This window comes from Oryctolagus cuniculus, chromosome 17 (assembly GCF_051225735.1).
Source record: "Oryctolagus cuniculus isolate XC-2025 breed Fujian yellow rabbit chromosome 17, ASM5122573v1, whole genome shotgun sequence".
NCBI classification, from domain to species: Eukaryota; Metazoa; Chordata; class Mammalia; order Lagomorpha; family Leporidae; genus Oryctolagus; species Oryctolagus cuniculus.
In genome coordinates, this window is record NC_142883.1 from 12669255 (window position 1) to 12682178 (window position 12924).

General features: G+C 47.7%; 1 protein-coding gene across 3 annotated transcripts in view; it reads left to right on the top strand.

Moving 5' to 3' along the window:
• PRKCA (protein kinase C alpha) overlaps positions 1–12924 on the top strand; it is a 429630-nt gene that overhangs the window by 216602 nt on the left and 200104 nt on the right. The window contains exon 1 of one of the 3 annotated variants that reach the window (XM_089316626.1): positions 11183–11332. Within the exon in view, the coding sequence (XP_089172752.1) occupies positions 11198–11332 (135 nt within the window). The 5' untranslated portion in view covers positions 11183–11197. 3 annotated transcript variants of the gene reach the window in all.

Consider the following 12924-nt stretch of genomic DNA (forward strand, 5'->3'; position numbering starts at 1 on the left):
TCAGTCCAGGTCCCTGATGCGAGTGGCAGGAACCCAGTTACTTTGAGCCATCGCCTGCTGCCTCCCTGGGTATGCATTTGCAGGAAACTGGAGTGGGGAGTGGAGCCAGGACTCGTGTGCGTGCACTCTGGTGTGGGATGCAAGCATCCTAATCCAGTGTCTCAACTGCTGGGCCCAACGCTCAGCCAAGACTCAGTTGCGAAAGAGCTTTCTTTACTGTGTGTTTCTTGCCGTCTTTGCAAGAACAGTGTAAAACTTTCCCTGAGTAAAATGAGACACTCTGCTTCCCCATCCCTGAAGTCTTAGACATCTGTTTTTCTATGTGGAGATCGGTGTTGTATCTGGGAACCTCTGTAAGATGCCTCCTCTTTTGCTTGATGTTCCCAAGGGCTTTGTTTTTGGAGGTCTGGGGTCCCAGGACCCATCCCTCTGGAGACGTATGACCAGTGAAATAAACACGCCTTTGCAGTGTCACCGAGAGCTGTGCATCTTTCTGAATTTCTTCACCTCTCTGAGCCTCAACTGCCACTTCTGACACAAGGGAGACTTAATAACACCTTGTGGTGGCCTTTTGCGGATCGAGTGATTAGTACACGCAAAGAATGTGGTGGAATCTCCAGCGAATAACAACTGGGAGCTGCTATTTCTCTTCCCCAGCTTCATGCTTTGTTGGCAATGCTTTCCTGGTCAAACTAAGGACCCCGAAGACACCGGCAGCCCCAGGGTGGCCTACGTCGGCCGGAAAGGGTGCTGGGCAGAGCCAGAAAGCCTTCAGCCGACAGATAACTGGACGGGGTGGAGAGCCTGAAGGCCCCAGGAGGGCCATCCCGCAGGGAACAGCACAGCCGTTTCTGCTGACCTCACGCCCTCTTCTGGGCCCCTGGGTGAGGCACTCGCCGCAGCACAGGGTGCACCAGCAGCTGGACTCTGAGGCTTCCCTTGACCTTCAGAGCCGTCCTAAAATGAACAGGCGTTGCCCTCTCACCTGCTCAGCGCTCACTTAATCTTCTCTGTTCACAGCAAAAAATCATGCAAATGATTTTTTTTGAGACTCAGGTTTCATTTATCACTGAATTTCTGTGGAGTATCCTCAAGTTTTCATTGTTTTTGCTTGTGTATTTTGTTCCTCTTTTTTTCCTTTTTTTAACTTGACACATTAGTGGTACTTTAGGTGGAAATTTTTTTCTGTTGCTTTACAAGCAGTCAAATACAGCAAGAAAAAAATTCTCACTTGTGAATCTCGTATTTCCCCTTTTGAAGGCTGAATATTTGATTATTTAAGTTAATCGTCCATTCCTAATAGAAGCCATTAACTTTTAGATGAGAACTTTATGTCAGAAAACCACACTGTGACCATAAATTTTTTTTTTTAATTATTTGAGAGGCAGAGAGAGGGAGGGAGAGGGAGAGAAAGAGATCTTCCATCTGCTGGTTCACACCCCAAATGCCCACAGTGGCCAAGATGAGGCCAGGCTGAAGCCAAAAGCAGGGAGCCCCATGCAGTCAGCAAGAACCCTCCTTAGCCATCACTGCTAACCCCCAGGATGATGGAGTGAGGAGTGGAAGTGGAAAATCCAGTGGAGGCCCTCTGATGTGGGATGCAGCTGGCACCTTACCTGCTAGGCCACGCACCTGCCCCTCGGTGATTCTTTTCATCGGGTCTGGTGTGTGTGTGTGTGTTTTGTTTTGTTTTGTTTTGACAGGCAGAGTGGACAGAGAGAGACAGAGAGAAAGGTCTTCCTTTGCCGTTGGTTCACCCTCCAATGGCTGCCACGGCCGGCGCACCGCGCTGATCCGAAGGCAGGAGCCAGGTGCTTCTCCTGGTCTCCTATGGGGTGCAGGGCCCAAGCACTTGGGCCATCCTCCACTGCCCTCCCTGGCCACAGCAGAGAGCTGGCCTGGAAGAGGGGCAACCAGGACAGAATCCGGCGCCCTGACCAGGACTAGAACCCGGTGTGCTGGCACCGCAAGGTGGAGGATTAGCCTAGTGAGCCGCGTCGCCGGCCGGGTCTGGTGTTTGACTTTCTGTGTCCGGGATGCAGTGGCTCACTGAGATGCACCAGATGAATGTGATGTGCAGTCTTAGGTGGCACCAATTAAAGAAGAGTGAAAAGCATAAAACTGTTCCAGAAAAGGTCACCACACTTTGAAATAGGAACCTGCCACTGCTCACACAACCTACAGGATTTGAAAACAATTTAAAGAATCAATTTAAACATGTAGGCCACCTGTCTGTCAGAGACGCTCAGTTTGCACCTCACGTTCAGATGGGGTGGGGTGGAGCTGCTGCACTGGTTGCTAGGAACGTGGAGCTTTCCCCACCAGGACCCCCCACCCACCCCCAGCCGGCAAACTCCTGCAGGCGTCTGTGGCAGCTTGAACACTGCTATTTAAGAGCTGATGAAGAGGCAGCCTGGAGAAAACCTCAAAATAAATACTCTGATTCATCATTGTTCAGGCTTCCCAGCCACGGGAGCCAGCCCCGGCCTTCTGAGACAAAGAGTGGCATTCAGGGCAGGCTAGCTCAGGCTGGCTCAGCCCTGAGCCCGGAGAGAGGGTGGAGGGGGAGGCAGCCTGGCTTAGGACCAGGAGGACCACGTGTGCTGCCTTTGCTTTCGGGGGGACGGTGAAGAATCCACGGACCGAGGCCATCTGGGAGCCTGGCTCGTCTCATTCCCAGCCCCAGAGCAGCAGGATGGACAGCAGAGTCGGGGCTGTGGTTGGGTGCAGCTCTGGCCGACACCACACCTTGCCAGTCGGTTTCTTTGCAGCATCATGGAAAGTGAGCTGGGCTAGACTGCAGAACACCAGGATTTGGCAGTCAGTTGAGAGTCAGAGGGGACACTTGGGCCTGGGAGTCTGTTAGACCCGGTGCCCAGTGCCCAGTTCACCTCTGTCACTCAGTCCTCTGCATCTCCGTCTACAGAAGAAACATGACAGGCCTCCCTTGTGATGGTTCCTGACAAGGGCATGACCGACAGCAGTTACCGTGACCACCAGTGGACCTCCATCTCTGACACGGGCTGTAGTTCCTTGTACAGTTCCCTACATACTGGGAGCCTGTATTTTCCCAGCTGAGAAAGTGACAGCACCCACACCACCTCCCCCATACCTGAATAACCAAATAAGACGTGGCATATGCAAACATCAGGGAAAACCCTGCTGAGTGGGAAGTGGCTGCCACCAGTTGTCCCCACTTGTGTCCTCAATTGCTTCAGCCACAGGGGAGGGCAGAAGTGTAGCCTCGAATCTCAGAGGAGTCCATTGATTTGATTTATACAATTCTTAATTATTTATTTGAAAGGCAGAGACAGAGATATCTTCCATCCACTGGTTCACTCTTCAAATGCCCACAACAGCCAGGGCTGGGCCAGGCTGGAGTTCGAGGAGTCCAGAACTCAATCCAGAACTCCACAGGGGTGGGGGGGACCATGTGCTTTAGCCAGGATGCCTCCCAGGGTGCACATTAGCAGGAAGCTGGAATTGACATGTGGAGCCAGGATGCAGAACCTGACCCCCTGCTAGGGGAGGGGGGACGTCATGAGTGGTACCCGAGTCCATCTGGTTCTTTGTATTCACTCTCGGAGAAAGTTTGATGAACGAAGGCATGACAATGAGGTTTCGTGTTGGTTGGCTTTTTTCCTAACGGAATTTCAGTCTCTGTGAGTCGTCTGCAAATTGTAGTTCACCAAGAAGGTCTTGTGGGAAGTGCCCCTACCACCCTCCCACCTGCTACTCTGGTCTCTGACGTTCCTCAAAGGCACTGCAGAGCCCGGGGGAAGGGGAAGGTTTGGGAGGCTCAGCTGCTTTATTCCTGCTGCTGTGAGTTTTTCCTCTGTGGTTTCTCTTGGTTTCTGCAGTGGGCAGGGAGCCGTTGACTGAGACTCAGAGCCAGTTTGCCCTTCAAGACTGGGATATGAAGGAAAAACCATAGTGTGCTCTCCAAACAGAGGCAAATCCAGAGGCAGCAGGTGGCTGCTGCAGCTCTGAAGGGAGGCATGAACGCGTGCAAAGAGGAGCTGGCTGCGGAGCCACACATCTCCTGGCCCCGGGGAAGCGTGTGCGGCTCTGCCTCCCACATACACAGAGCCACAGGGATTTCTGCAGGAAAAATGCGGTGAAAATAACGCCCCTCTGGAGGTTGCTGCAAAACCCGAGCCCTGTGAAGTGCAGAATGGCATTACTGAGCCTCCATCCGCACACACCTCCGTTATCTCTCAAACGCCGAAGCCCTAAGCTTGTATGAAACCCCAAGATATTTTTATAGATAGTTCAACCGCATTTGTTTTATGTAAGGCTGATAGTAACCAACGCTTGGAACCCCACAGTGGGAGTTTAGTATTGGGCTTTTTCAAGGCCTTGAGCGCATGTTGCAATTATTATGGTTCTATATAAAGCCACAGGGGAAAGAAGTCATTTCATGCTTCCAAAACTTACTAGTTGATGTTTAGGGAGTTTATGCACAGTGGACTAAGCCAAATTTTTTTTTCCAACCTTAAATTATTACAGAAAGGCCAGAAGAAACTGTTCTATATTAGATGGTGTTAAAAATAGGATCTTTTTTTGATTTGCCTAGGATTGCTATGATATGGTTTGTAACCAAATTACCCAGGTTGTGTTTAATAGCATCATTATGTGCAGAAACTTACAACGTGCTAGTTTCTGTGGACACACAACAGTGGATCTGTGGCCTGAGGAGTTTCCTGTGTGTGGATAAGCAGTAGAGAGTTGGTGAGCCAGGGCACAGGATTGGCACAGAGCATACCGAGCAAAGTCGTGTACCACCTAACAGTGTTCCAACGACTGATCACACGTATCATGGTGAACCAGTGAGATTAAAATGGATCTGAGAAATTCTCATAATCTAGTGACGACATAGCCTCAAGTAACACTCACGTATGTGGTAGCGCTGGGGATAGCAAGTCATGGAAAACACAGCACCATCCAGTTATATGCACAGTGCTGGTAATGAGAGCAGACCTTTATGTATTCCCTAGTGCTTTTTATTGTTGTTTTAGAGAATGGTCTCAGTTATAATTTTTACCGTGAGACAGACGCCCTGTTCCTGTGGCAGTGGACTCACACATCTTGTGTTGGCTGCGTCTCTCAGTTGCGTCATCTTATCTCATGCTAGATTCAATTTCCTGTTGTTTTGTTCATTGAGGCTCTAGGAAAAATAGGCTACACCAGGCAGATGATGTGTGTCGCAGGCTGTACCATCTATGTTTGTGTGAGTACTACACTCCATGGTGTTCACACAACCCCAAAAATCACCTGAAAACGCTTTTCTCTGAATGTAAGGGATGTGTGACTGCTGAGTATCATGGAGGTGAGAGCGTGGCAGGATTATGTCTGCCCAGAGACGATCTCTTGGAATAAACAGTGGTTGTGGAGGACCTGGGAGGATGCTGGTGTAGGACTTGGGTGAGAGTCACTCTGGTTCCAGTGGGTGAGTACAGAGCCACGTGGAGAGGGACATGGTGCTGAGAAGTAGGAGAACTCTCCAGAAGCTATGGGACAGCTGGGCGGGACTGCGTGGAAGAAGCTTGTGGGAATGGATGGATAAGTGAAAGCAGGTCGAGGAGACTGGAGAGTGGGCAGCCATTGTGTAAGTGCTGTATGTGTTTCACTTGAAAAAGATCGTGCTGTTAAATGACAAAGTACAGATTAATGTGTGTTTGTTGCTGTTGGATTGAAATTGCATTATATTGACAGGTCATTTTTTTTCTAGTGTGTGCATGTAATTTTCTTAGCGTGTGGGGTAGCATTTTCAAGAATTTGATGAGTTGGTGAAGTATTTTCAAATAAATTACTGTAGTTGCAACATGCTATAGTCCCAGGACCCTTCAGTTACGTAGCTAAAGAGTGTGTTGTTGGTCCAGCTATGGGGATCCAATTAAAGCTGGGTCATGCTGCTATTTTCACTGTTTCCAAAGCTACTCACTGCCATAATTTCTACTCTTGTGTACAGTCCGTGAAGTGTTTAATGCAGTGTGCCTGGTACAGCATCTGACACATTAAAAATTTCGCCTGATAAATGGTCCTCTGCTTGTTTCTTCTGAATGGTGACAGATTTCTGCATAATGAGTAGAGCTTAACATATTTATATACAATATAACTTGGGGAAAGTTTCCTTATGGTTCAAGTGTATCCATTGAATGTTGAAAAGAATGCCAATGTTTCTTGGCTTCACTCTTCTCTTTCCCTTCTTGTTAAAAAACCCCACTTACTTTCTTATTTATATAGGGAGAAACTGTAAGATACTGAAATATATAAGCTTTCTGTGGCATCAAGTACTGTTGTCTGAGTCTCACTAAGACAGTGTCCCTGCCCTTCTGCTGTTAACATGAGGCAGCACGGTGCTGTGCCCAAGTTCAGCAAGGATGGCATCAGACACTTAGCAATCCTAAGAACTGTCATGATGCCCACACACCCCGCAGTGCCTGAAGCCCCTTCCCCTAAACAAGCCTGGTTTGCGGGCTTTTCTGTGACAAATGTGGGAAGCAGAAGATGGGCGAACCACAGAATAGAAGACTCACTGAGATCAGGGCTCAGTATCAGCAGGCCCAGTGTTGGTGCAGAGACGATTTCTCAAGGCTGCTTCCTGTAGGAAGAACTCCACATAGCTCACAAACCATCGCTGTGGCCAGGAATGGTATAAACACTGGTTCAGGGTCCCCATGTAGTCACTGAGAAGAGGTTAGATTATATTGATAGGTTCTATTTCAGATAACACATCCACACAACATGGTTTAGAAATATTTGTACACATACTGTTTTTTTTTAAAAAAAGAATAAACTAGAAAAAAGCGTTAGTACATGAAAAAAATCAAATTATCCGGAAATGTGGATGCTACCTTATGAGAACAGCTACACGAAGTGCTTTCAGTTGTCCTTCTTTGAAGAAAAAGTGCTCAACATCATTTTGAAAGGCAGTTCTTACAGTTGCCCTAGGTGAGTTACTATTATGATTTTATTTTACAGAAGGGGAAGTGGTCAGGTGGCTTGCCCAAGGTCGCAGGGTTTAAGTCAATCAAATATTTATTGATTGCCAGATTCTTTTCTTGGCTTAAAAAAACGTTGGAAGATTTTTCTCTCTGAGCTGTTAAAAATGTAATTTCTCATCAATGCCTCAAGAATTAAATGCTGAGAATTAATGTGCACACTGTATTTCATTAAATCTAAGAAACAAAGCTTGCATGTCTGTATTGAGGCTATTATTTTGTTTCCTGCATCACATTATACAATTCTTAGTGCAATCTACTAGTTTTGGGTTTTTTTCTGTTTTTTTGTTTTTTGTTTTTTGTTTTTGTCCTATAGTTAGAATACTGGAGCCAGAACATAAGAAAGATTCATGAGGAAAAATATGCTTAGGCATCTTGAAGCTCTGTTGATGTCAGTTTACTTTTGTTGCTGGCTGTATTTACTGTTTTCAAGGGAAAAAAAATCAAAACTTTATAACCAAAGACACAAAAAAAGAGGTATCTCAAAAATCTGATCAGTATGGAAATCACAGTACAGTTTGTGTCCTGTAGAATCCAAATGTTAAAAAATCTTGGTGGAAAACAGAAAGTCAGTCATGTGCAGAGTGATTGGAAAATAATTTTCCATGTTCATTTTTACCAAAGGGGAAAAAGTAAATTAGATTTTTGTATAATATTAATACTTTATTCATATATGTTAATTTTACTTTTGCATATTAATATAGCCATTCTAAGTTTCTTTCAGATTGATGAGATCATGGTATATTCTTTTGTCACCCTTTTATTTTAAAAAATGTTTATTTTCATTTTATTTGAAAGGTAGAGAGTCAAAAAACGGGCAGAGGGAGAGAGATCGTCCATTCACTGGTTCATTCCCAGATGCCCATATTATACATGGCTGGGCCGAGCCAGGAGCCTGGAGCTCGATCATGGTCTCCCCCATAGGTGGCAGGGACAGGCACTTGAGCCACCACCTGCTGCCTCCCAAGGGCTGCATTAGCAGGAAGCTAGATTGGAAGCAGAGTCATAGGCACTGCAGTATGGGATGTAGCATCCCAAGTGGTGCTTAACCACTGTGCCGTGTCTCCACCTACTTTTACACGTATCTGTCTTTAAATTTAAAATGATATGTAGTTAACATTAGCTATACCTCTTTGATATCTTTTAATTAGTGATTGCTCTAGTGTTGATAATATCTGTCCTTAACCAGTCACAGCTTACCTTCCAGTAATATGTCACATCATATGTAATACAAGAATTTTTCAACATTTTACTTGGGTTTCTCCTTTGTGGCTAAGCATCAGATGCTGGGACTTTAAACCCCTCTGGCATCTCCCATCTCTGCCCCCATCCCCACCCCCACCCCCGCCATATTCCTACTGCTTCTGGCCAAGGTCCTTATTCTGTCTTGCCTTGGGTCTTCAGTAGCCTGAAGTTTCATCAGTTTGCCTTGGCCTTCAAGACCCTCTGTGATCTTGCCACTCCTGCCACCTCTCCACTCTCATTTCACACTTAGATACCATGTTTCCTTCTTGAGATTTGCCCGCATGTCTCACATCTCTGCATTTTTGCTCCTGCTGAACCTGAGTAGCCCCCTTACCCCCTTATGTACCCGGCAAGCAGTTAATTCCTCTTCAAAACCTGGACAAGTTCCGCCTTCGTTGAATCACCTGGTGGATTCAGCTGCAGTCCCCTCTCTGTCCTGCTATGGATGACGCACACCCCAGTCCTGCCCCTGTTGCTGTTCACTGTGTAATCTGTGTATCATCTTACTCCCAGATGTCAGAGTCCTCTTGGTCTCCCAGCATGGGTGGTAGCACCAGACTCACCACCTGCTCAGAAAATATACCCTGAGTAAAGTTATCCATGGATGAATGAGTTGGTGCCAGGTCAGCATTCCTTATTATCTACTGAGAATTGTTGACAAGTGGCGACATTTTTCCTTGGTGGGGATTGTGATTAATTTATCCTGGTCCATTCATTGCTAACTTCATAGAAAGTGACTTGAGAATCGAGTCGTTTTTCTACTGTGACTGTATCTTTGAGCTGCCCCAAAACTATGGTGATTTCCACATTGATGTTGGAAATAATAAACCTTAATAGCATAATTTTGACTTGAATATTTAGCTTGGCAAATAATTACTCAAATAAATTGTTTTATGGTATTTGATACATTAATGCTTTTAATTTAAGAAAATTGCACATACATCTTTTTGATCATCTTGACTGCTATCATTGCAAGACATGAATGGCCTGTGGCTGCTTAGAAGTCTGCAAAACATGTTGCTGTGGTTTTTTTTTGTTTTTGTTTTGTTTTGTTTTTTTAGACTTTTCCACAAATCCCAAGTCATTCTTTAAACGTGGTGTTGCCCAGAGTGTTTTATTCTTTTCTGATTAGAGAAACCAAACCAATTCAAGCTCTAATAGTGGGTCTGTAGCCTCAGGGAACTTTCTGTTGTCTCTTGTATGAGGACACTGTCTTGAAATGAACAGTGCAAGAGTATTATAAAGCAAAAATGACAGCTACTTACATTTTTCATAAGCCATGAAAATAAATACCAGTGAATGTACCGAGATGGGGGTAAACTCCGACAGACCTCACAGTGCTGATCCAGCCAGTGGGGATGAGGGTGATCCTCCTTTAGACTCTCATCCCTTGAAAAAAAAATTACTTCTATATGTATTTGAAAGACAGATGGTCAGAGAGAAAGGCGGTGGGGGAGATGTTCTATCCAGTGGTTCACTCCCCAAACAGCGGCAGCAGCCAGAGCTGGGCTAGGCAGGAGCCAGGAATTCCACCCTTGTCTCCTGCATGGGTGGCAGGGACCCAGGTGCTTGGACCATCATCCTCTGTCTTCCTAGGTGCATTTGCAGGGAGCTGGATCAGAATCAGAGCAGTTGGGACTCAATCTGGCACTCTGATTATGGGATGCTGATGTTGCAAGTGTCAGCTAAACTCGCTGAACCCCAACGCCCGCCGCCGCGCTCTCTTCCCCTTGGCAGGAGAGGAGAGCTTTCTGTTTCACCCTCCCCTCCCAAAAATGAATTTTTAGAAATGCATTTATTGATTTGGGAGGCAGAAAATCAGAGAGAGACAGAGAGCTCTTATCTGCTCATTCACTCCTAAAATGTAGTGATTGGGGCTAGACCAGGACTAAAGCTAGGAGCCAGGAATGCAATCCAGGCCTCCCACATGGGTGGCAGGAACCTAATTACTTCAGCCATCAACTGCTGCCTCCTAGGTTCTGCATTGGCTGGAAACTTGAGTCAGGAGTGGGGGCTGGGAATTGAACCCAAATACTCTGATGTGGGTTGAGGTGTCTTAACAGCGAGGTCAAATGCCTACTCCCCTGAAAATGATGTGTGGTGGTCGAGAGATCTCCTGTTAGCGAAATTAAACACCCATACAAACAAACAAGAGCTCTAACAAATGAGTGTTTGTGTAGCTGCATACTGTGTACCAGGCAGTGAGCTAAGTGTCCCACCCAGATGTTTTCTCATGTAATCTTCCCTGTGTATCAGGATGTGTGCTGCAGTGGGTTGGGAAACAGCTCCCCAAAACCTGCCTGTCTCCTGGAAACCTGCAGCTACTGCCTTACAGATGTGGTGCAGTTAAGGATCTTGAGATAAGCAGATGGCCTTGGCGGGGGGAAGGGGGAGGGCTGCCTCTTCCTAGCCGTGGTGCAGGTAGATTTTGTCTCAGGCTCAAACAGAAGAAAAGGAGATCATGGAATCCAAAAGGAGCAATGTTCCTGGAAGCAAAATCGGCCACCCCTGTGCCCTCCCCCTCCTAAGAAGCTCCCCAGAAACCACCTGTTATTTCTCCATAGAGTCTCTTACAGCTCTCGCCTACTGCTCTCCACGTGGGGCAACTTGAAAGAACCGTGACCCGTTTGGTCCCGTGGGTTTCCCAGTGACTGGCGAATAAACATACGTGCGTTTCCGACACCTGCCTGGTGTCACTTTTCTCCTTGGGTAAAGAGTTGGTGGCTGTGATGGGAACGGAGATCCTGGGACTGAAACCAGTGGAGTCCATCTTTCCTCTGGTTCTGAGCCAGCATTCTCTCTCTCACGGGGACATCCTGCCCGGCGTCCTGGGAGAGACCGTGCAGAGAGGCTGTGCAAGCCATCCAGGCTCTGGGCGGTTGGAACTTCCAGTGAAGCCTAAGGAAGGGCCCAGGAACAGAGTGGGGAAGATTTCTCCTGTGCTGGCGATGGAAAAACGCACCTGCCAGCCTCAGCTGCTCATTCATTCCCTGCGTCCTCCCTGGGGCAGGTGTGCTGCAGACAGAACCACATATCAGTCCTCCAAACTTGCAATGCTCTGTTGGCTCGTGGATGTAGGAGGGGTAAGTGTGGGGGGGGGGGAGGGGCTTTTGTAACCGGATCTCTGAAGTGACATCCCAGCACTTTTGAAGTGACTCACCACTGGGTCCTGCCCGTACTCTCAGAGGGTAGCATATGAATCTGAATACCAGGGGTCACTTTGCAGGCCCTCTCAGAGGCTGCTGCCATAGCAGGACAGTAGGTCTTAGGAAAATCCTGATTTACGTATGAGCTAGAAGGGGGAATTAATTTCCTCTTCATTATTGAGGAATAATTCATGTTATAAAATGCATCGATTAGAGTTTGAGGACTTCTGAAAAAATGCCTGGGATCTTTTTATTAGAGGCCTAGAGGATGAGATTTCCTTAAATGCCAAGTACTGCAGACCTAGACATATGTACGGTGCAAACTGTAGTCACATCAGTATTCATGGTAGTTGAGCAATGCATGTAAAGTACCCCGGAACTTCGTTCCCGAGAGCTGCTCCGTTTCTGAGGGTCAGGTGTCTGAGCACAGCTCAGCTGGCTGCCTGTGGCTCGGGGCCTCACGGCTGTCGTGCGTCGGGTCATGTCGAGGCCTCCCTGGGGAAGGGTCTGCCGTCCCTGCTCCTGATTGTGGGCAGCATTCAGTTTCTCCTTGTTGTCAGACGAGGAATCTGAGTTCCTCTCTGGCCGTCAGCTCCCGGATGGGGATCTCGCTTGTTTCCCCAGGGCACCCAAGCCTTGAAGGCCACGTGGAGAGAAAAGGGACAGCACTTACCGTCCCAGTAACCAAGCCATAGAGGGGACAGCCTAACACTTCTGCAGGCTGTTAGTTATAGTGTAGGCAGGTGGCTGGGTCTAGCCCATATCCAGGGGGAAGAGACTGAGGGGGCGTGGCTACCCGGGGGCGGGGTCTCACAGCTGCTGATCTCAGCATAGGACTCTGCAAGAACTGTGACCCCAGGTACACCTTTTCAGTCAAACATCCAAATACTACAGCTACACGGAAAAGCTAAACTTCATCAGACTCTTACGAGTGCCTTTTAAATCGCGTCTCCTCGTCCAGATAAAGTTGTATGTAGCAAAATGTTCCCTAGCAAATAAATGAAATAATTACAGACAGGAAGGTGGTTTGACTGAGTCAGATGTCCCCTCGCAGATTTCTTGGGCTCCCTTTCTGTGGTTTTAAATGTCTCCCCAAGTTCTTTAGTATTCGATGTGGGTTAGAGTCCACGGCTTGTTTCACGGAACGGAGTGACTCGCTGTGGAAGGCACCGTCGCTTCCTCCCTCCTTGGGTCCCTCACTCTGGGACAGCGAGAGGCGGTCGTGTGAGGACACTCCAGCTGCCCTTGAGGGACTGCTGGTGAGCAGCCGAGCCACTGCCGACACCCGTGGGGGTGAAGCATGCTGGCCGTGATCCCCCGTTTCGTTTATCAGGTTTGTCTCGCACGGAGCTTAAGAACCGGATGCTGGGTGTAGGGAAGCCTGCGCAGTCGTCAGTCAGACAGTGAAGTGTGAGGATGGAGTGATGCGGGAGGGCTGCTGGGGCGGTGGGGGCAGGGGCAGCAGGCATAAGCCTGGGATGGACAGCTGGACTGCTGAAGAGGCTGGCGAGTCACAGAGAGGGAGGCCC